The sequence below is a fragment of the Terrapene carolina genome, unplaced genomic scaffold (assembly GCF_002925995.2).
Source record: "Terrapene carolina triunguis isolate 2854851 unplaced genomic scaffold, T_m_triunguis-2.0 Scaffold58, whole genome shotgun sequence".
In the NCBI taxonomy this organism is placed as follows: domain Eukaryota; kingdom Metazoa; phylum Chordata; order Testudines; family Emydidae; genus Terrapene; species Terrapene triunguis.
This window is the reverse complement of record NW_020664409.1, coordinates 81,559,079-81,584,249: the sequence shown is the minus strand read 5'-3', so window position 1 is coordinate 81,584,249 and position 25,171 is coordinate 81,559,079. Positions and strand designations below refer to the sequence as shown.

Genomic DNA, 25,171 nt, shown 5'->3' with positions numbered 1-25,171 from the left:
CAGTCAAAAAAAAGAAACAAAATCAGGACTGTAATCTCCCAGTCCTTCTTAGGACTGGTTTAACAAAAAAAAAAAGGCTGTATCATTAGTGTCTGTTTCCATCTCACAGTGGTCTACCACCATTCCAATCTATACCAAACACTTTCTTTGCTTTGTACCCCAAACTGTTTCTGGTATTACTAAATAATGCAGGGTAAGCCCAACAATCAGTACAGAGTCACAGTAATTCATAGAGAAGGCTGCAGTAAATCTATTAAGATGAACTTTTCAAACCACCTTTTATAATGGGCGAAGATGTGTACCATTGGGAGTACAAAATACAGTAGAACTGCACTAATCCGCATTCCACTCAAACAGCACGCTACAATTCGTAAAAAATATTGACCAACTCTCCTCACCTTTCAGTAAAAATTTAATAGTAGCACAGAACTCTTATGTTTTATCATTTTACATACATTTTGGGCCTCACCATGGTTAATGTGAAGTAGGACTTTATCCTGCTCCTGCTGCTGTTGCCAGCAAAACATCCATTGACTAACTGGAAGCAGGATTGGACTTCCAGTGAAGGTCTACTGTATATGCATACCGATATAAACAGGTTATGTAAGACATGATCATCAACTAGAACCTTAAAAATCAGTCTTCAACTGCATTTTCCTTTTTTTTTTTTGGCTTGTATGTGGGGACAAATATTCCTCTTTACTCATGAGAATAATTCCATTTGACATTAAGAAAGTTCAGCTCCCATTTAGCCATTGTCAGATGGGTGTACCTATGGTCTAGTGGATAGTACACTGGAATTAGTAGACCTGGGTTCAACTTGTACCTCATCCACAGACTTCCTGTGTAACTTTAGGAAAGTCACTTTAACCTGCCCCTATGATTCAGTTTCCCATCCATAAAATGAGGATAATACTTCACTACCTCAGAGGAGTATTATGAAGATAAAAAATCCATTAATGACTGTAAGACCCTCACTAGTAATGAGAACCATATTAGCACATAGATAATTGTCAAAAGAGTTAAGTGTGTCGGGTGCTGAGTTCTTTTGAAAATCTGACACTTATTTAAGGCCCTAAAAGGGAGCTGAGCTTTTTGGAAAAATCTCACTCCAGTTGTGGTGCTTGACACTTGAAAATCTGCCTCCCTCCCCCTTGTGAAAGGTGAACAGGATTTTCCGGGGTATGATATGAGATGTCATGTACAGTAATGTTTTATTATTTATTATCACACCAGTGTCAAATAAGAGGTAATACAACCTTTCTACTCCTCTTCAATATTCAATATGACCAAGGATTACATTAGCTCTTTAGGCCACACCGTTCCATTGGGTGATCATGTCCATTTGATTATCCTCCAGGATCTTTATGCTTTTTTCAGAGATGTTACTTACAAGGACAGAATGCCTTACAGAAGTCTAGCACTATTACCTTTATCAACCAAATTATAATCTCATAAAAAAGATGTCAAGTTAGTCTGATAAGATCTATTTTCCATAAACCAGTGTTGATTGGCATTAATTACATTATGTTCATTTAAATTTTTATTGAGTTCCACATCAGCTGTTCCATTATTTCACCCAGATTGATGTCAGTTCTACCCTTTTTAAATATTGGCACAATAGCTTTCTTCTAGTCCTCTGGAACTTCCCCAGTGTTCCAAGATTTATTGAAAATGAACATTAACAACTCAGAGAGTTCATTGGCTAGCTTTTTAAAAACTCTTGAATGCAAGTTATCCGAACCGTCTTATTTGAAAATCTCTAACTTTACTCAATGCTTTATAATATCCTCTTTAGTTACTGTGGGAATGGAAAGTATTTCATCATCTTCATATGATAGCAATACATCATCTGGATTTTTCCCATATACAAATTTATTGAATACTTATGCCTTTCTGCAATATTATTGACAATTCTACTATTTTCATCTAGTAATGGACCAATAACATTGTTAAGATTACTTTTGTTACTAATATACTGAAAGAAAACATCCTTCTTATTCCCTAATTCTACAAGCTATAGATTTCTCTTTGTATCCTTTTGCTTCCTTTATCAATTTTATACAACTCTTAGCTTTAATTTATATTAACTGCTATCAACTAGCCTATATATATATATATATATATATATACACACATACATGTACATACATATATATATATATATAGCTGCTTTCGCTTTCCCTGTAAACCAGATTAGTTTTTTAACCAGTATAATTTTCCTCTCTTGATTATAGCTTTTTGGGGCATCTAGTAAAATGTTGTTAAATAGTTCCCAATTATGATTCCCATTTTTCTGTTTAAAGTCTTTCTCCCAGCTGATTTGGCTCATAATTGTTTCCAACTTTGAAACTGGCCAATTTAAACTTGACCAAATACACGTATTACTGATATTCTGTTTGTACATAAGAAATGTAATCAAGTCATGTTCACTTTCACCTGAACAACCACTAATTTTTAGTTCTCTGATCAACTCCTCTTTGTCTGTCAAGATCAGGTTAATACGGAATTCCCTTGTGTTGTTTGCAACACTGTTTGGGTTAGGAAATTGTAATCTATAATTTTTTAAAATTCCAAGGATGTGTTAGTGTTGGCAGAATAAGATCTCCAGCATATGTCACTCATATTGAAGCCCCACATGATTATACAGGTGTTTTCCTTACAAATTATACATAAGTACTTAAGGACGGTCATCCTGATCCTGTTTTCTCATGTGATTTGGTGGTATGTAGCAGTCAGCAACTAGAACCCCATCTTATTCTATATGTGTTAAAACATTGATCATTATTATCTTAGAACACTGATATCCTAAATATAAAGATTATAGAGCCATAGCACATACCATGGCACTCATTTGATAACATAAATCCTTTTCACATACAATTTTCCACGCCGAATGCCCAATCATGTTCCCCAAACTCTGTGATCCTGGGACTTTTGCCATTAGTTTTAACGGAAGCAGGATACGTCCCTTAGTATATGTCCAAATAGAAGTGAGAAAGATTTGAGATAAGGCAGCGTGACAGTGTGAGCAAAATTAAGGAATTTGCCCTTGCTTGACAGCCTCCAGGGCAAAGTCCATCTGCTCCAGCCCCCATATCTGCAGAGAGACCTCTATTATTTAAAAAAATAAATATTTTAACACGATAGAGGAACAAAAATTGTTAATATTGAGGACAGTTTACACATACATTTACCCAAGATGGCTCCCCCTGGAGCTGTTTTACAGTCAGTGAAGATAATGATCTTGTAAGCTGAAAGAAAAGCCTAATAGGAGCTGTCTGTAACCGCAGAACATTTACAGGGGGAAAAATAATTTTTAAAAAAATTATTTTTGTTTTTAAAAATGCATCCAACTGCTAAAGTCTCTGGACATATTGGCACAGTTTCATGAAGCAAAATATATTTTTAAAGAAAAAGACAAGGGATGCATTTTCAGATTTGGAGTTTTGATTGGGACCTATCCTTAATTATAAGTTAAATACTAATAAATATCTCAAGAGCCTGAATCCCACAGCAGCTGGGAACCCTACACATCAACCATGATGTCACAGCAAACAACCGTGAATTTTATAAACAAAGAAAGAAACCAATTTTTTTAAATTCAGCCTAGGTCAAAATAAAGATGGTACAATTTAATGACTATTCCATAGCCCTTGATGGTCACAATCCAGCTCTCAGTGGACAGCTGCTGGTATCACATAAAGTACCACCACAATTGGTAATATTAACAACTTCCATCTCAGTGACGAGATCAAGGATTGAACAGGTAATAGAGATTATGCCACCCTCTAGCTCCGAGAGGTGGATTCTCTGAGAAAGGGCAGAGGCACATTGGGAGAGATGTAAGGTTGTACTGGCTCTTCCTATGCTGTACTGGTACATAATCTTTGAATAACCAAAGACTTCATTCCCCAGCACTGTCAAGCCAGTGAATTTCATGAGCACTAGATTTACACAAAAATTGTACAAGGAGAAACTATTTTCATTTTTCCTGTATTACATGTTTGAAAATAATCTTCTATCATTTTTTTATATATTAGCAAAAGAATGAATACAGAATTTCATTTAAAGAAATAGAAGAAAGAGAGAGAGAGAGAGAGAGGCAGGAGCATGGCATGTGATATATTTATTCTCTTCTATGCTACAAACATGTTATTTCAATGTGAAAGACAAATATTTAAATTAATTAAAGCTCTGATTAAATTTCAGTGGTGGTCACTTCTCTAAGGACAAAAAGGAGTTTCCTTCTATTTATTCTCGGTTTCTATCTTCATCTCCAGTATGTCATGATACATTTAATTCAAGAAATGCATCTTCTTACCCTTTTAACATCCAGGACAAAAATCACCAAGTATCTACGTAAGAATTTTCTTACAAAAAAACAAAACCTTTTACTTCTTGCTGTCATCAAAAATATCCCCTAAAATATTCCTATGCATTTAGTTCACATAAGACAATAACAACCAGTAATAAAAATTATACTCTCAAGTACATTCATTTTGTTCTAAAAATAAAATAGCAACAAAGAAATCACAAAACTTAAGATTCTTAAGAGACATTTTATTCCTGTGTTAAAGGGAGTAAATTTAATGCAACAACGACAATCTCCAAAATTGTAAAAAGCTGGAAGAAGCTGTTCCCTTTCAAAAGAGGTTTTCAAGCAATTTTAAATTTACTGTAATACATTTTAATACCAAATCTTGTTTTATATAATACTACATTGCTTTGTACAGAATATAAACATATTTGTGTATATCATTAACAACATTATAAATGACATCATAATAATCAGAGATATAGTGTATCTTCATTTTTGTTTGCATTATATTTTCCAGCTGCTGGTTTCAGAAAATTACCACAGGAGTTCTCCTCTTCATGCACAGCACACAGTAATTTGCAAATTCAAGCAAGGATGAAAATGTGATTGAAATATAGGATTTTTTTTCTAATGAAAAGTGTTATTGCATTATAAATTATTGCTAGAGTACTTTCATGGCTCTCTTCTCTGATGCTCATCCTTTTCAGGGGAATGTTCTCTGTTTAGAAACACAGCTACTTTAAGGATATGTTTGGCTTCAAATATATGTTTTCCCCTTGGCATTGAAGAAATATATTAAATACAATGATTTGGGGACAAATTCTGCTGTCTGTAGCTTAAAAAATCCCACTGAATTAAATTGGAGGTTTGCCAAAGTGAGGACTGTAGGATCCAACCCTTTGTTTTTATGTATCTTTACAACACAAACCAAGGTTTACCTATTTACGACTAATGGCTGTTTGGAGCTCTCTCTCGCATGCCCATAGAACTGTAATACTGCCTAATGTTCCTCCAATAATGTATTTGCAGTGTTTTTACTGATCATAACAGAAAATGTTACTGCATATTTCTGTTTACACATGAAGCTCTTATAGTTTATTGATTGCAGTCAAAAGGTTTCTCTCTTAACACTGAAGTCAATGACCAGGGTGTGTTAAATTATTTATATCAAATGAAAACTGATAAGAAAAGTCCTTGAAAACATCATTGGCAGCCATATTCATTTGTTAAGCTTAGCGTTTGGGACTAGATACAGATGTTTGGCCACAGAAAACAGAGTAGAATACAGAAGCAAGCACTACCAGCCATAGGCAGCAATGGAACTGGGAGCCTCTTGGTAACTCCAATCCTGTATTTAATCCGCAAAATGCTAAGGAATAACAACATTTTTATTTCTTGTAGCAATATCATGGGAACATTACTCTGTATAATTTTCATGCAAGATGGACGTGTGCAGAACAGCTGTCTGGTGAAGCATTTTTCCTCAGCTCTTATCTGTAGATATCCCAAGGCATCACATGAACACAGGAAGTTTTTTCCATTGACAAAACAATGCAACACTGACCCTACTTACTGAAACATGAGGAAAACATTCTCAGAGTCTCCATTTTAAATTATTCATTCTGGATTGTAATTTGTTTTCTCCTACCTGGCCCATCCCAGTCATCTGTCTCCACAATGAGTTGTCCTGGTTTCTCTGATTGTGCATCACCATCTGATTCTGCTGTTTCCTGGCTGCCCTCTTCATCACCTGAAGAGAAGAAATACATAAAACTTAAATAATTTCTCTGACACTCAGATAGAATATCCATAATAAGTGTACATGTGTGTATGTGAGTGCATATATTATACAGTATATAAAGAGAGAGAAGATAACATTGTTGAACAACTAAACACCCGTGAATAATCAATGGCTACAAATAACTATGTATATAGGGCTTGATCTCACAATCCTTGTGAAACCTCTCAGTGTGGACAAGGATGGGGACCTTTTTCTTATAATTTTTTGTCCAGTAGTTAGGGTATTTACCTGGGATGTAAGAGAGCATCAGTTCAAGCCTCCCCTCTGCCTGCTGAGGAACAGGAATTTGAACGGGGGTATCCTACTTCTCAGCTGAACGCCCTAGCCATTGGGTATCAGTCTGATGTGGGTCTCCCTCAGCCTCTCCTGTTAAAGCTGTTCCACTTTGGATAAATAACTACAGAGTCATTGGGCCAGAGAGAAAGAGACCATGCATTAGAATGACTCTATAACTGGTGGTTAGAGCATTCACCCAGGATCAAGCCCCCTATTCCAATGACTCTAAGGCCTGGTCTACACTAGGAGTTTATGTCGAATTTAGCGCCGTTACATCGAATTAACTCTGCACCCGTCCACACCACGAACCTATTTAGTTCGACATAGAGGTCTCTTAAATTCGACTTCTGTACTCCTCCCCAACGAGGGGAGTAGCGCTAAATTCGACATGGCCATGTCGAATTAGGCTAGGTGTGGATGGAAATCGACGCTAATAGCTCCGGGAGCTATCCCACAGTGCACCACTCTGTTGACGCTCTGGACAGCAGTCCGAGCTCGGATGCCCTGACCAGCCACACAGGAAAAGCTCCGGGAAAATTTGAATTCCTTTTCCTGTCTGGGCAGTTTGAATCTCATTTCCTGTTTGGACATCGTGGCGAGCTCAGCAGCACTGGCAACGATGCAGAGCTCTCCAGCAGAGATGGCCATGCAATCTCAGAATAGAAAGAGGGACCCAGCATGGACTGATCGGGAAGTCTTGGATCTGATCGCTGTGTGGGGCGATGAGTCCGTGCTTTCCGAGCTGCGATCGAAAAGACGGAATGCAAAGATCTACGAGAAGATCTCTAAAGCCATGGCAGAGAGAGGATACAGCCGGGATGCAACGCAGTGCCGCGTGAAAATCAAGGAGCTGAGACAAGGCTACCAGAAGACCAAAGAGGCAAACGGACGCTCCGGATCCCAGCCCCAGACATCCCGTTTCTACGAGGCACTGCATTCCATCCTAGGTGCGGCCGCCACCACTACCCCACCACTGACCGTGGACTCTGAGGATGGGATATTGTCGACGGCCGCTTCCTCGGACATGTTAGCAGACGGGGAAGATGAGGAAGGAGATGAGGAGGACGAGGCAGTCGACAGCGCTTACAACGCTGATTTCCCCGACAGCCAGGATCTCTTCATCACCCTTACAGAGATCCCTTACCAACCGTCCCCAGGCGTTAACCCGGACACAGAATCAGGGGAAGGATCACTCAGTAAGTGTTTAAAACATCTAAACATTTATTTTTAACAGAACAGGAATATTAACAATATTAACAATGGGTTTTGCATGATTACTTTGCCCTAGGCGCTTAACGTTTCAGTCCCTGGCAGTGCAACTACTGAAAAAAAATCGAACAATGTCCGGTTTAGCATGATTGTTCTGCCCAAGCCGCTCTACTGTTTAGTCCCTGCCAGTGCAGCTACAGTAAAATCCGGTCTATATGTCCGGGGATAGAGCTGAAATCCTCCAGGGACATCTCTACGAAGCTCTCCTGGAGGTAATTGGAAAGCCTTTGCATCAGGTTCCTGGGGAGAGCGGCCTTATTGGGTCCTCCGTAGTAGGAAACATTTCCACGCCAGGAGACAAGCAAGTACTCCGGGATCATTGCCCTGCAGAGCATGGCGGCATACGGCCCTGGTCTTTGCAGGCTTTCTCGAAGCATCCTTTCTTTCTCCGTCTCTGAAATCCTCATCAGAGTGATGTCGCTCATGGTGACCTGCTTTGAATTAGGTAGGGGAATGTTAGTATTGGAACTGTTTGCCTGTTCCTTTACAGAAGTGTAACCGGCGGTTTACAGCCAGGCGGTGGAGGCGGGAGAGGGGCAGCATACAGGGATCTTTCCCTGGGAGAGCCGCGAGGGGGTGGGACAGGGGCAGAGTTCATGCTTGCCGGATTGCTGGCAGCAGGGACTGGCATTGCTTTCAGCGTGAAAGGAGGCCAGTGCTATTATTAAAGTTTTAAGCAGCCACAAGTCTACGGCTTACCATGTCGGCCTGCTACACAAATTCCGGTGTCCTGCCCCGCTTCTCTGATCTGCACTGCAAGACCCCAGGCACTGAATGCGAAGGCCGAAAATTCGACCTTGTCCTGAATGCGCATGTGATAGGAGCTGTGCATGGTCTTGTTCACAGAGAAAGACTATGTTCTTTGTTCACAACTAAATTTATCTTTCTGAGGAATTCACTCCCTTTTTCCCATTCCCACAGCTGCGACTGTCTCCCGACCTAGCCTGGCATCACACTCCCAAAGGCTAGCGCAGATTAGGCGTAGGAAGAAGAGGACACGGGAGGACATGTTCTCGGAACTTATGGGCTGCTCCCGAGCCCAGGCAGCCCAGCAGACCCAGTGGAGGGATAACTTGTCCCAAATGCACCGATCACACATGGAATGGGAGGAGAGGTGGAGGCAGGAAGACCAGCAAGCGACTCAAACGCTGCTTGGACTAATGAGGGAGCAAACGGACACGCTCCGGCGCCTTGTGGATGTTCTGCAGGACCGGAGGCAGGAGGACAGAGCCCCGCTGCAGTCTATCTGTAACCGCCCTCCCCCGCCACCAAGTCCCATACCCCCCTCACCCAAAGTCCAAAGAAGGAGGGGCGGCAGAGTCCGTGAAAACTCTCACTCCACCCCTGCAGACTGCTCAAGTACCAGAAGGCTCTCATTCCCCAAAATTTGACAAGTCCTTTCCTTCCCGCCTCACCCAAGCCCCCGTCCAAGTTTCACCCCCCAGTTTCATGTGTAGTTGCTAATAAAAAATACGTTTCTGTTAATTACTCTTTCCATCATGTTCTTTTAGAGGAGAGTCTGTCTGAAGGGGGTTGGTAATTGGACAGGACAGTCACCTTTACCAGGGTACAGAGGCAGGGGCAGGTTCAGCAGCAGGGCACACACACATTGCAGTCACTAGTTACCCTGGTCAGTCTGGGAGGTGGTTTTCCTGTTCTGGGGGGGGGGGGAGCTCTGTGACTTTGTGGCGGGGGAGGGCAGTTAGAGATCTTATGCAGCGGTCCTTATCCTGGATCACAGAGCCACGCAGCAGGGGATCTGTAACCGTCCTCCCCCTGCCACAAAGTCACATAGCCCCCACACACAGAGAGTCCCGAACAGGAGGGGTGGCAGGCTCTGTTGAAACAACCAGTCCACCACTGCGGAGCCTGTCATTCCTGGAGTTTAGAAGCGTCATTTGCATCACTACACTACACCCGCTCCCCACCACAGTCTGCGTCCCAGGTTCAACACTTTCCCGCGAAAACAGTAATAAAGAAAACGGTGTTCATTAACAAAATTCAAGTGATTTTATTTTTAAACGTGTGTTGGAAGGGGGGGAACGGGGTATGTAACTGGAGAGGATAGTGAACATTTACTGGGTAAAGAAACGGGGGCAGGTTCAGCTTCTCTGTACACAAACTTAAAAGTCACAGGTTACCCTGCTCACTCAGGAACCTAGCTTTCAAAGCCTCCCGGATGCACAGCGCGTCCCGCTGGGCTCTTCTAATCGCCCGGCTGTCTGGCTGGGCGTAATCAGCAGCCAGGCTATTTGCCTCAACCTCCCACCCCGCCATAAAGGTCTCCCCCTTGCTCTCACAGAGATTGTGGAGCACACAGCAAGCTGCAATAACAATGGGGATATTGTTTTCGCTGAGATCACAGCGAGTCAGTAAGCTTCTCCATCTCCCCTTGAGATGGCCAAAAGCACACTCCACCACCATTCTGCACTTGCTCAGCCGGTAGTTGAAGAGTTCTTTTTCAGTGTCCAGGGCGCCAGTATAGGGCTTCATGAGCCAGGGCATTAGCGGGTAGGCTGGGTCCCCGAGGATGACTATAGGCATCTCCACATCCCCAAGAGTTATTTTGTGGTCCGGGAAGTAAATACCTTCCTGCAGCCGTCTAAACAGACCAGAGTTCCTGAAAACACAAGCGTCATGAACCTTGCCCGGCCATCCGACGTTGATGTTTGTAAAACGTCCCCTACGGTCCACCAGTGCTTGCAGCACCATTGAAAAGTAGCCCTTTCAGTTGATGTACTGGCTGGCCTGGTGGTCCGGTCCCAGGATAGGGATGTGAGTTCCATCTATAGCCCCACCGCAGTTTGGGAATCCCATCGCGGCGAAGCCATCTATGATGACCTGCGCGTTTCCCAGGGTCACTACCTTTGAGAGCAGTACCTCAACGATTGCGTTGGCTACTTGCATGACAACAACCCCCACGGTAGATTTGCCCACGCCAAAGTGGTTCGCGACTGACCGGTAGCTGTCAGGCGTTGCAAGCTTCCAGAGGGCTATGGTCACTCGCTTCTGGACACTCAGGGCTGCTCGCATCCGGGTGTCATTGCGCTTCAGGGCAGGGGACAGCAACTTACAAAGTTCCAGGAAAGTCCCCTTCCGCATGCGAAAGTTTCGCAGCCACTGTGATTCATTCCAGACCTGCAGCACTATGCGGTCCCACCAGTCCGTGCTTGTTTCCCAGGCCCAGAATCGCCGTTCCACAACATCAACATGACGCATTGCCACCATGATGTCCTCGGCACGGGGTCCCGTGCTTTGTGACAGGTCTGTGCCACTCTCAGACTTCAGGTCCTCACCGCGCTGCCGTAGCCTCCGCGCTGTCACTGACCAGAAAAGTGCGCGAACTGATTTCCCGCCGGCGCTTTCAGGGAGGGAGGGCGGGAGTGACGGTCGGATGACAACAGTTACCCAAAAGCACCCTCGACACATTTTTTTACCCAGATGGCATTGGCGGCTCGACCCAGAATTCCAATGGGCAGCGGGGACTGCGGGAACTGTGGGATAGCTGCCCACAGTGCACCACTTCCAATGTCGACGCTTTCCCCGTTAGTGTGGACTCACAAAGTCGAATTACTGTCTTTAGTGTGGACACACACGTTCGACTTTGTAATATTTAAGTAAAATCGAACTACTCTCGTAGTGTAGACATACCCTAATTATTTAAACAACAGCTTTAACTAGAGAAATTGAGGACACCCCATGTCAGAATATCCCATAGCCCAGGGTTAGTACACTCACCTGAGAGGTGGGAAACCTCTGTTCAACTCCCTTTTCCTCAACAGGTGGAAACTGTTGTTGAACTGGTGTTCTCCCACCTCCCAGATGAGTACCCTAACCACTGGACTAAAATTATAAGGGAGAGTAGCAGCCTCTGCCTTTCCTCCCCAAGTTGCTTTGCATGGAATTAGGCTCGCTCAGAGCAAGCCTACCTGGATTGGGCCCTACAAGTTAGGTAAGTGGCCGAACACTTGTCTTCCCTCAGTTTCTGAATTGCACTGGGGCTTAGGCAGGTGACACGCATCCGGATGCTAGAGTGGGGCAGCAGCACATGTTCAGAGGCAGAAACACAGGCACGTAGGGAACTTTTACTGCAAAAACATAGGTGCTGAGTGAGTTTAGGCACTTACAAGGTTTGGTGGCACTTGAGTGGAGATCTTGTGAATACCAGAGGCACCTAAGTCCTTTTATGAATCTAGCCCCCAGTGTTCATAACCAAATGTGAACCCAATAAGAGGAAAATGAACACATCATAATTTAACGTGGCACAAGTGATCATGACTCAAAGGGATAGGAAAACTGTACAATGGAATATACTATTTGAAACATATGGGGCAGGGTTTTAAAGTCTCTAACAATGCAGGCAAAGCGGCAAACAGTGACAGCTTGCAAATAAACAATTTCAAATGTATAAACATTGTTTCTGAAAATTAAATATTTTTTACATAAAATACAGGTTTTCCAATTTCTATTAAACCAACTTTTATTACAAGTAGTTGCAGTATTTCAAAGCAGCCACACAGGCAGACGGTTATTCTTAACCCTGCTCTTTTTATCCATGTTATTCCTATCAATATTAACCTCTTACAGAAATTCTTCGACAATAGAACTATTGAACTTTCTCAACTAGGAGTGCTACAGTAGCTGTTAGTCACCCTATAATGTATTTTGCAATCAACTAAACCAACAAAGTATTTTTAACAATGAACAGTTCAGAAATGATAGATCTACTTTCTTGTTCACAACTGCTTATCACAGCATAGATATCATATATGTTTTCCAGGTGCTTCCTATAGTTAGGATACCTTCACAGAAGCCGCTCATGAAAGATAAGGTCATAAAAGAGATGAAAAATGTGCGAGCTTCATACACTCATGGTTTTATCATCAGACAAGATAGCTTTGGCTAAAGGACTGTACCAGTCACAAACATCAAACTGTAGCTCATACTAGTGTGAGGGAACATTAAAAGTTTGGAATTCAGTTTGTGCTCATTCTCCCTCACAGCATAAATGTAAACCTAAATTGTTAACATTCTTATATAGTTGTTCAGAATGAAACATCACTTCTGAGTTATAACATTCAATACTGTTAAAAAAAAACCAACAGGTTTGATACAGAGACTCAGGAATATCATTTCTCATATTAGGCTCCAATTTAACAAGGTACATAAGCATATGTGTAACTTTATTATTAGTCCCACTAAAGCCAATGAGACTACTCACATCCTTAAAATTAGACACATGCTTAAATACCTTGTTGAACTGGAACCTTAGTAGAAACTACAGACCAGATTTTCAGCTTCTGTAAATCAGCATAGCCAACACGGCTACATCAGTATATACCTGTTGAGGATCTAGCCCTGGGAATCCAATGGAAGCAGTGTACTCAGTGAAAATAGTGTTGCTTTTCTGGGATCCCTGCAGACTGACCTCAGATACTTTGAAGGGAACTACATCCAAGTTGAAATACGTTATTTGGATTTGCATTGGACTTATTGCTAAATTTTGACAACATATGGATGTCCTAAAATACATGCCATCTGAAGTGGAGATCCTTGTAAAATAATTTTAAAATATAACTTTCTTAGATTCTGCATACTCTTAAAAATAAAAAAGCAAAAAATGAAAAGCAAAACACTCTAATGCTGATGGTCATGTAAGTTTTCAGCATATACAGAACATGTATAGTACATCCGTATAATGCCAAAAATCCTACTTAAATTTATAATCCATTTGTTGTATAAGAATGCTGACCTTCAGAATAAAGCTATTAACAATACATTGAGAGTGATGTTTTCATATCTCACCATATATAGGCATCATTTGGTTTGGGGACCAGGTAGATAAGTCTACAGTGACTACGAAGTTATGCTAAGAAATTCTTTCTTACAAGCCTTGCAAGAAGGAAAAATATAACAGAGGTATTCTCTTCCAGTGAAGCTGCCATGAAAGTAGGGCATTGGGATACTGGAGAATTTACAACTATCAAGGCCGGACTCTGACATCACTTATACTGATGTAAGTCAGGAGTAACATGAGCGGTGTAAAACTAAAGTATGAGCAGAATCTGGCCCTCAACACAGAACATAAATTATTCCCCTAGCTACATCTGCATGAATGAGCCGAGCTCTTCTACATAGGTCAATCCAGTGAATTCTATTTCAAATGTGGTAACCAGTCATCTCAGCATTTTGCTTTTCTGAAACCATTTATGTTATTGCTTTCTGCACTCTTCTTAATATTCAGTTTGGATAGGGCTGGTCAGGAGTCAGTGTTTAACCTGGACTGAATCTTATTTAGGATAACTTCAGGCTCCTGGTTGCCCTGGACAATCTCACAATCAGGTTCCTTAACCACAGTATGGCAAATATTGGGGACAATCCACGGTACTTTCTCCTAAAGTGTTTTGTTTTTTTTCATGGGTGGGGGAGTGGAGGCAGTGTTAATGGGGTGCACATGCAAAGGTGAGCACACAGTATTTAAACTGGCAATCGCCAGAATCCACTCACTGACCAGAAAGGCAGATGCAATGTTCTATACCAAAATCATCCTATCAATGTCAGACATTTCTGCCAATTTCAGGTACTACTGTATTCTTAAGAATTGGGTAAGACCTCACTGTGTTCTCAGGTTCATTTAGTCAGTCTAACATTTCTTCTTCTCTAGATCTTTGATACTCTATTGGTGACTGTACTGCTTAATTTTCTAATCCATGTGTTTATCTCCATTAGAGAAAACCACCACCTGCACTACTGCATTTCCTGCAGAACAGTGAAAAATGTTACATTACTTAGTACTTTTCCTGTACACAGTATCCCTGCCTCCTCTTACTTCCTTTCTCCTATCACTATGAGATTTGAGTTGGCAGCATTTATATTCAGACCAATTTTCCTGAAGCTATTCTATGAACACAACAAGAAATATCATCGGAGGAGTCAAGGTGAACTGTTTCCCTGTTTCCCATTGATTCCTAAGAGCTCTCTAGACTTCCCATCCTTTCCTCAGTGAACAGCTGCTCCAAAGCTGCAAGAATAATTCCTTAATTTGAGCCCCTATTTTAGGGCTCAATCTTGAAAGGCTCTGAGCACTTGATACTGATACAGCAAAGCACTTAGGGCCAGATTTTTAAAGGTACTGAGACACCTAAAGTTGCAGATAGGTACCTAGTGCAATTTTTAAAGGTGATTTCAATGGGAGTTAGGTACCTAGTTGCTTTTGAAAACCCCATTAGGCACCTATCTGCATCTGTAAGGGTCTAAATGCCTTTACAAATCTGGCCCTTAATCAAGTGCTTAACTTTACGCAGTAACTAAATGAATAGGATACTCACAGGCTTACAGTTAAGCACGTGCTATGTACTTTGCTGAATCAGGGCCAGACTTCTCAGCATCTTGCAGGATGAAGCCTTTTGTTGACAGAATTTCAAATTTTGCCCAGCCATTCCTCCCCTGATGTACAGAAAAATATTAAGGCTCCCCTGTTGTATAAAAATGTGAGCAGTGGGCATTATGAGTTATTATTTGCATTTTGGTAGCACCTAGGATCCTCAATCATGGATTAGGGCCCTACAGTGCTAGGTACTGTATATATGCAAAAAGATGGTCCCTGCTTCAAAGAGTTTACAATATAAGTATAATACAAGAGACAACAGGCAGATAGGCCACAAGGAAATAATAGAACAATGGTCTGAGCACACCAGCAGCCTAACTGCTATGCCATGGTTCAGCACATATGGAATCCCAAGTGTAAAGGACTAAGAGAGAGGCTGACTAGTATTTTCCCTATGCTAGCTTCATTCCCCAAGGAAGACTGGAGCTTCCCCAGGAGGGCAGCCTCACAGTTGAAAGAACAATAGCTTTAATCACTTAGGGACAGATTCTACCTAGTCCTAATATGCCGGACTCTGGGGTGAGGGAAGACCACAGGGAGCCTTCCCACCATCTGGCACAGTTTAGGTAAGGGTCAGGCAGAATAGCAGTTCCTGCTCTCTGGAGCAGTATTGCCAACCCCAAACATTCCAAAGTCATGAGTCAGGTTCACACAAATCAGGAATTACCTTAAAAATCATGAGATTTTTTAAAATAATAAATTGCGTGTTCTTTTTATTTGCTGTTTTTTTGAGCACTTAGGGTTCATGTTTTCAGGTTTTACTCTTCAACCATTAGGGCTAGAAACATACTCATAAGAACAGTCACACTGGGTCAGACCAAAGGTCCATCTAGCCCAGTATCCTGTCTTCCGACAGTGGCCAATGCCAGGTGCCCCAGAGGGAATGAACAGAACAGGTAATCATCAAGTGATCCATTTCTCTCCCTGTCGCCCATTTCCAGCTTCTGGCAAACAGAGACTAGGGACACCATCCCTGCCCATCCTGGCTCATAGCAATTGATGGACCTATCCTCCATGAATTTATCTAGTTCTTTTTTTAACCCTGTCATAGTCCTGGCCTTCACAACATCCTCTGGCAAAGAATTCCACAGGTTGACTGTGCGTTGTGTGAAGAAATACTTCCTTTTGTTTGTTTTAAACCTTTTTTGTTTTAAACCTTTTTTTTTTTTTTTTTTTTTTAAACCTTTTTTTTTTTTTTTTTTTTTTGAAAGCTGAAATTCTCATATACTCATATGACTCCAGCAGTTGGGGCTTCCAGGGAAGCACCAAATACCATGAGATATCAGATGTAAGAATTGGCAATGCTGCAGGAATGTAGGAAATGCGCCCCACCCTACTCATTTCATGATAGCACTGATTAGGGATGGGAATAAGCTGTACAAAGCGGCACAGTAGTGGACTGTGCCTATCAGGCACAATCTAGCTCTTAGATTTGTTCTAATCAATAGCTTTAGTGATCATTGAGGTAGGGAATTATGTTATTTAACACTAAGACCAGAAAGTGCCACTGTCAAATTCAATGTAAAAACATAAAATTAACCTGCATCACATCCACCTGTGATCCCAGGTCACTTCCTATCTTAATGTGTTTCTTTAGATGCAGCATCTTGGAAAGAGAGGGAGAGTGTGATTATAACTGGTTATAAAAAGAGAGTGGTTATGATATTTTAGTTCATTCCTAAATAGCTATATACCTTTAACTAGAGGTTCACGCTTTCAAGAGATTTCTCAGGTTCTAAAGAAATTCCAGGACTTAAAGCAGTTTTGTGGGGGCCTCATCCATAGGCATCCTAACCAGGTATCTTAACCTTGACTAGAATAGAGAGATGGGTTCAAATAGGCCCAGGCAAGCCTCAAAGAACACCGTTTTGGGGTGCCTGAGCCTTCTTATAGTCTAGATTCACTAAAGCAGGAATTCTGTTATTTTTCTATTTTAAAAATATTAAGTTTTTCTTATATGAATTCCTCTCCCAGTCACCTTTGCAATGGGCAGAGTGAACATGAGTCACAGAAGAGGAACATCTCAGGCTTTTAAATTTACCATTGCAATCATTTATGATCCTGTACTCTTCCCCTTTTTATATTATCTTCTCCTAACACTGTTTTCTGTATAACACTCAGTAATAGGTGCCTACTCCTAACAAAGTGAAATTTTAAGTTGTCTTATTAGAAAGAGTTTGTTGCTTGTATTTGAAGTGTAGCACTCCAGCGACCTCTATACCAAGAAGCAGTTAAATCTCCTTGTAGTGAGGCGGAGTGGCCTCTCACTGAGCCAAAAAGGGAGAGCCCACTCGCTGAACTAGGTGGGTGGAGCCAGGCCATGCTTGTCCCTCCCCCCGGGAAGTCAGGAAGCAGGACAGAAAGTATAAAGGGTGGGTCCTGGACTCAGTTGGGCTACAGCCACCAGAGGAGACAGACGCCTCCTGCCCACTCCCAAGCTGGGAGACTGCAGTAGACCCCTGCCAAGCTGAAGACTGGTCAGAGCTGCTGGAGCCGCCTGCTGACCAAGGCCCTGAGGAGTCGCTGGGACTGCCATTGTCCTTCTACCCCATGCAAGCAGAGGACCCCCCACAGATCCAGGTACACCCCGAAGAGTGGGTAGGGAGTAGCCCTGGGGCAGCTGACCAGAGACTCGGTCAGCGTGTTGCAGCTGAATTCCTCACTGACCCAGTTGTGGAATATTCCACCACTGTTAGGGCACTAGGTCGGGGCCTGGTGGAGTCGGGTGGGCCTGGGCTCCCTTACCGTCTTCCACCCCGCCCCTGGATTGGCAGCCTCCCCTCTCTAGGCCAAGAGACCTGCATTTGTTGGCCGTCCACCGGAGTTAGGACACCCAACCCCTGTGCTGCTCTGCCCAGATCACAGGCAGAGCCCCTAACTGTTGGCTGCTCTGCCCTGACTGTAGGCCAGAGCCTTCAATTGTTTCAATTGTCACCCTTGTCCCACCCCATCTGCCCTGCCCCTTCTCTGAGGCCCCGCCCTGCTCACTCCATCCCCGCTTCCTCCGTCGCTTGCTCTCCCCCACCCTCACTCACTTTCACCAGACTGAGGCAGGGCTGGGGCTGAGGGGATCTGAGTGTGGGAGGGAGCTCTGGGCTGAGCCTGAGGCAGAGGGTTCGGGTGCTGGAGGGGGTACGGGCTCTGGGAGGGGGCTCCGGGCTGGGGCAGTGGATTGGGGTGCGGGAGGGGCTGAGGGGTGCAGGCTCTGGGAGAGAGGTGCTTACCTCGGGCGGCTCCCGGGTGGCAGCATAGTAGGGTTAAGGCAGGCTCCCTGCCTGCCCTGGCCCCGCGCTGCTCCAAGAAGCAGCCGGCATGTCCCTGCAGCCCGGCAACGCACGGAGGCCAGGGGGTCTCCGTGCGCTGCCCACGCCCGCAAGCACCGCCCCCGCAGCTCCCATTGGCTGCAGTTCCCAGCCAACGAGAGCTGTGGAGTGGGTGCTTGGGGCAGGGACATCATGTGGAGACCCCCTGGTCCCCCAGGGGCCGCAGAGACATGCCGGCCGCTTCTGGGAGCAGTGCAGGACCAGGGTGGACAGGGAGCATGCCTTAGCCCTGCCGGACTTTTAGCGGCCTAAAATCTCCCAGTTTGGCTTCAGTAGCCTCTGGGAGATAGAGCCCGATTCCAGAAGACTCCCAGCAAAACTGGGAGGATTGGCAACCCTAGGCAATACCCAGTGACATAGTGAGGTGGAGTGGCCTCCCACTGACCCAGAATGGGAGGGACCACCACTAACCCACTACACTCCTCAATGAGTTATGTTGCAATGATTATCAGAAAACAAAAACTAGTACTCTGTCTACTATCTTGGGAGTCCATACCAATCCAGTTTGTCTCCCAGATTCCAAGAATGTTCAGAGTATTACTCGCAACATCCTGATTAGCTGTTTCAAAAACAGTCAGGATATCTTATGTGCCAAAACAAGTGACAGAATTAGCTGTCACAAGTAAATGGTTCCTTTAGTTCTGTGTCATCCATCATAATCCTTCCAGAGATAATATTTATCCCATCAGGTCATAGATGTGGGACTCCTTTATTTTTTCCAGTGCTTTGAGAGTTATATTACTGCCACCATCCACAGCTGCTGATTAGGGGTGCTAAGCTTGTGCACAACTGAGTTCTTTGGACTTGGGTTGACAATGAATCCTCATGAAATGTCTCAAAACCCTCCACCAGCATCCAAAACCAAGAAGAGAAGACAACATCAGATGAAAAAGGTGGAAGAGATAGAAGCTCCCACCCCAAAAAAATCAGAAACAGATATACAGCTATAATACTCTATGCAAGCAAATGGATAAAAGTATGCCACTTGTGTATTTCATATTTTATGGGAGCTTACCTCTAATTCATTTGAAATTCTTACTTTGTGAGTCAAGTTAAATTTTCACAATTTCTAGGAAAGGGGACAGCACAGTACTTGTGGTGACTAAATAATCCCTTTTGGGGTTGTGGGAACTAAATAATCACAGGTATGATAAAGTTCACAATTTCACTGTTCTTAAGGAGCCCAAAATGTACTGACTGAAAAGGCAGGAGTTACTCTCACCCCACAACTCTGCATATTTTAAAGCCATTCTCTAGTTAACTCTATTTGTTTGCTTTTTTAAAATCCAGCTTGCTAGTTAATTGTGAAATTCAGTTTTCTGTTCAATGACCCTGCCCTCGCTTCCTGATTATGAGCAGGGTGTGCTTGGTCACGAAGGGCCAAATCCTGATCCCACTGAAATCACTGGGAACTCTGGCATGCATTTCAGTGGGACCAAGATTTGACCTCTAGAGATGACATCCGGGGTAGCAACCACAGGAGAATAGAGTAGTTGACAAGCAGTCTCCCAGTTGCTATTCAGAGACCCTTCAGTCTAGTGAAAAAATAACTTCAAACACTTTCTGCTATCTCCTTCCTTTTCTATCAAAAAAAGGTTGTGGCCCTTCTGAGAGGGATAGAAAGCAATGACAGAAAAAGGGGTTAAGGAGGAGGCATATATTAGTAAGAAAAAAGCCTTCTTTCATCATGGAAAGAGCCAATTCTAACTAATTTGTGCCCTTCTACAGCTGCCATGAGAGATCCCTTACTTCTCCGGATCCATATGCTGCATCTGATGAAGAAATGGAGGATGCTCAGGATCCAGCAAAGCCAGAAAAAGTAGACTGTCTCAGTTGAATGGAATGCAGATAAACTGAAATTAACCCACACTCTGCTGAGTGGAAAGCCTTACCCATGAACCCCCAATCTATACACAAATAAATCAGTCTGATACTGTATTTTTTTACAGGAATATTATTGAAAAGTGTTATTTTTTCATGGCATGGACGATCTTTTTTGTCCTATGAGATGAACACACATCATCACATATACATGCCCTCTCCTATCTCTGCTTACCAAAAAGAATTAATGTGCCCTTCATTTACTTGGAAAGCCTACATAAAGAAAACGTAACGAATTAAAAATAACTAAAAAAAATTAAAGGAGCATGAGCTCCAGGAAAACAGAAGTATTGCCAGGGAAAGATAATGTCGGGCCTGCGGGGGGTGTGGGGTCTGGTGCCAAGCAAAGCTGGGGGCTGTTCAATCACCTCTATCAGTGCTCTATCAGTGTCTACACTCCAGCCAAATCCAGAGAAAACAAGGAGTCAAAGATTCAGGTCAATAAGCTTATAGGCGATTTGCACAAACAGCTCCTCCAGCAAGGTAAAAAACAAAGTCATATTGGCTTTTCTTTTTTATTCCTTCTCTTTGAACTCCCTCGTCCAAAACACACCCTGGAAATGTCAGTGTTATATGCAAGAATTTAAAGAGCTGAGCTTCTTAATCCCGTTAAGAAAAAGAACAAAGTTGTCTGTAAAGATCTCCTTATTGAGCTCAAAGTGATTATGGTAGAGCTGCCTTATGGTGATCCTGCTTCTAGTTGCTGTAGAATCAGAGGAGGTAAAAATATGTCATTAAAGCCACTACTGAGGAGGAAAGAACCACATTGACTGAAAAAGGTTTCTGAAAAAATAGCTAAACCTACTTTCTGATCCAACAAACACAGCAAACAGCAAGCATGGTTGTTAAGACATTAGAGCAAGGTAGAAAAGAAGCAGAGAATATTTACACACAAAATAAAACCATACACACCAGAATGTAGACGGAACTCACAAAAATCATTTTCAGGGTGTTAAATGTTCGGCTGGTATTATAGATGGTGGCGGTGATAGCTTTTCACATCCAGTATGAACGAAAATAACTTAGTGTTGTGTTTATTGACACTTATATGGAGAATCACTCTGCAGCTGTTTCCCTGTATCTCAAGCCTGACTGCACATGGTTTAAAGTAAAAAAATCCAGACCTAAGCTGGTCTGGCAGCCAAGTGGCAACATTATGTACATGAGCAGAAAGCTCAGTTCAGGTTCCAGGCTCATTCTTCACTGCCATAGCCAGAGGATGAGACCATTGTAAAGGTTGAACGCTCATACAGTCCCAAGCATTCCCCTCTTGCTGACACAGGAATAGCATTTTTGAGATCCAGATGGAACTATATTTCACCTACCTCTACAGGAAAAGCAGATGCCCTATGAGGGGCCCCAATCAGGGATCAGAGCCCCATTTTGTCATGCCCTTTGCAAATATGTAGTAAATTAACATACTATAGCAGTAGAAGAAACAATAGAACCTAGAGTATTGACTTACTGTTCCCTGCTCTAACCATATACCACTGCATCATAAACTGAACACCTGTGGTAGAAGCTATATCACCATCTGAATCAGTCTGGCCTTTGGGACCATGAAGCATACACCATTTATAATGGACCCTACCAACCACTGGTTTATGATTGGACCACCCACCTGTTTTGGGTCCTGAAGACCACCAATAGTGTTAAGCGTGCCAGGAATGCCCTCCCAGTCAGTAATGTCTGCAGATTTGCTATGTATAGCATTCATTTGTCAATGTGGCCTCTAGCAATAGGGCAGTGGGATGAGATAGTTTATTGAAGGAACTGCAACAGCACAGCTACAACTAGAAAGCCCCACAAAATGCGGCAGTCAGGTGGGATCAGAGATTGTATGCCATGGAGGCTCTGAATACCCACCTACACTATGACAGAGTCAATATCAACAGATTCTCCTACTCCTTCCCTTAATTATCAGAGATGCCCATCACCCCCCTTTGCTTCTTCCCTCTATCTAACACCTCCAAGAATATTCCCACATCTGCTGTCCTGATGATTTTCCCATTCTCCAATGCTAGACAGAGGCCACCATCTACTCTCTGCTATTGCCCCTTCCCTTCTGTACACATAGCCACCTGAAAATTCCCTGGCCTCAGGCACTCTACCCTAGACCTCTAGATACCTCTTCCCTTGAGAGAGGCCTCATCATCATACTGCTTCTTGCCCACACAGGGCAAGAGAGATGAGTGTGACAACTTGTTAGATCCCACCCTCAAGAAGTAGAGGAGGCATCAGACCTACAGATCTTTTCCCCCTGTTGTTTTCAGTGTACAAAACCAGTACTATCTGAGAGAACTGGTATGGACTTTGGGAAGACAGAAGAATGTGGATTTCCTGTGGTAAGTGTGTGTAGGGGAAAGTCTGGAAGAAAATGCCTGTGCAACTTTTATTTGGTCCCCCTATGTGTATGAATTATGATAGTCTTTAATGAGATGTCCGCTCTCGAATGAGGAAATGATAAAAGATAAAAATACCACACCATCTGTGGGTAAGCACTTTTCACAAAGTGATCACTCTATATGTAACCTATCAGTCCTCAGCCTCAAAGGAAACCTGCACAATACTTTCAAATGACGAGTCTGAGAGCTTAAATTCATAACTTTGCTGGACACTAAAAATCACGGATTGAATAGAGACATTAGCTCAGGGGTGGCCAACCTGAGCCTGAGAAGGAGCCAGAATTTACCAATGTACATTGCCAAAGAGCCATAGTAATACGTCAGCAGCCCCTCATCAGCTCCCACCCAGCTCCCAGTGCCTCCTGCCCCGCTGATCAGCGCCCCCTCCTCCCTCCCCACACCTCCAAATCAGCTGTTTCGTGGTGTGCAGGAGGCTCTGGGGGGAGAGGGAGGAGCGAGGGCATGGCTGATGAGATGATCACATTGTATTTTTCCGTCAGGTAGCATAGCCAAGTACACATACAAGGCACCATCTACCTCAGCCTGTCCCTTCTACCCCTGTCAGCTCCAGTTTGTCCCCTTTTGCCCCATCCCCTACTATGACTTCCCTCCCCTTTCTTTGTCTGACCACTTCTGTTTCTATGATCCTTAGCCTGTCCCTGGTTTCTTTCTGTTCCGATCCTTACCCTGCCTGCCTATCTCCCAATCACTTGCAGCCTGCCTGTCTCCCAGTCTCCTATCACTCTGTTTTACTACCCCGCCTGCTTCAGTCCCCACACTGCCTCTCACCCCTCTGCAATCAAATCAGGCTGCTTCCTCATCCATGCTCTCTATTGTTAGCAAGGACAGCACAAGAGAGATTGTCTCCTTCATCTCAGTTTTTGTGCTAAGTACCACAGCTGCTCCCAGCAACCAGGAAGAGCAATTGCAGGAAAAGTCCTTCTTTGGCCTTGAAGCCTCAGGCTAACATGCTCCTTGTCGACAGAATCTTCAGATATTTTCACTATCAGACTTGTAACAATCATTACTGGGCAAGAGCAAATAGCAATTTTCAGAGGCTTAGAGCTTGGGCAAATCTGGATGGATTTTCACTACGACAGCAAAAGTCACCCCTTTGACACCAGGGCTACCTCCTGTCAAATTTCTAGTCCCTGCTCGAGGAAGTTCTACAACTTCTCAAAGAAGCAGTTGTTAGATCTTATTTTGTTATCACTGACAAAACATATTTTTCTCTGGCTTCATTCTCAAAAAACATCCGAACCATTTTTGTTGAAACTTTCCAAAAAAATTCAGCCTGACGTGGAAAAAAAATCAGTCAAAATGGCTGAAGTCTGACAAAGTTATTTATAAGCAACTGTGGAGACTTATAATAAAAATAGTAGAAAACTTTAACTGTATAGTCTGCTTATAATACATCTATATTTAAATAATGTCCATTTCTTTACTTTAAGTTCTCGATCCCTTGAAATGATCAGAATGACAAGTGCAATTATTGACATTTAGAAACTTTAACTGATGTTTAAAAATCAGATTTTTTTTTGGTTTGGTTTGGGAATTTTCCAGGTGTTTTGTTCTAACAAGCCATTTATGAGTTAGATGGAAAAGAAAAACTAGACAAAATTCATAATTTGAAAAGTGGAAAGTTGTTTAATGACATGTAACTCAAAATCAGTTTGATTAATTTGCTTCACACTTTTGCAGAACCATTCTCCTTTGCTTTCTCTGTCTGGCAATCTTGTGGTCAAACCAATTTTCCAGCCCAGAATTAATGGGCGGACATACAGTACAAGTCCAGTCATTCAAATTCCCTTTATACAAAAATTGTAGTTACACAAATGAAGTGTGTCCCCCATGAAGCCCTGTGTTAGTTAAGCACCAGCTAATAATTTCTCATCTAACCCCTTGCCATTGTTAGCACCAGTGATGGCTGGCTCAACCAGTTTAAATAATGGCATAGTATTCATCCATTGAGTATCACTGGTGAAATAATGAGCACATTTTATGAGTCCACTGCACCCTATCACAACCAACTGTTGGAGATTATGGAAATGGAGGGGCTTACAAACCAGCAGATTTACAACACTGATGAGACTGAGTTGTATTGGCACCTACTCCCAGAGAAGACATCGGTCTCTTCTGACAAGCATTGTATCCCAAGCTTCAAAAAGTATTAAGTAAACATCAGCATTACTCCCTTCATTCCCCATATTTCTATAGCAGTGAAATTGCAGCTCAAAATAGCACTTCTGTTATCCGAATGCTTGGTTGTCTAAAAGTTTTGGCTATTTCCCACACCATTTGACCAACTGGGAGTAGGACTTTATCAGGGAAGCTGGTTGCAAGGATGCTACCTCTCCATAAAACAGCCAGATAGAGCCTGACAGAAAACTTCCTCCTGCCAAATGCCTTAAGTAGCCAAGTTGTTAATACCCATGTATCCCATCTCAGTTAAGTCAATAACATGTGAACTCAGTCCTGCCCCTTTCCAATGATTTGTTAATTTCAATG

General features: G+C 42.9%; 1 protein-coding gene across 1 annotated transcript in view; it reads right to left on the bottom strand.

The window, feature by feature from the left end:
• The window catches only part of ZFPM2 (zinc finger protein, FOG family member 2), a 446,961-nt gene that overhangs the window by 307,348 nt on the left and 114,442 nt on the right, over positions 1–25,171 (bottom strand). Inside the window, exon 3 of the mRNA XM_024194500.2 lies at positions 5,970–6,071. Within this exon, the coding sequence (XP_024050268.1) occupies positions 5,970–6,071 (102 nt within the window). The remainder of the gene's footprint in view (positions 1–5,969; positions 6,072–25,171) is intronic.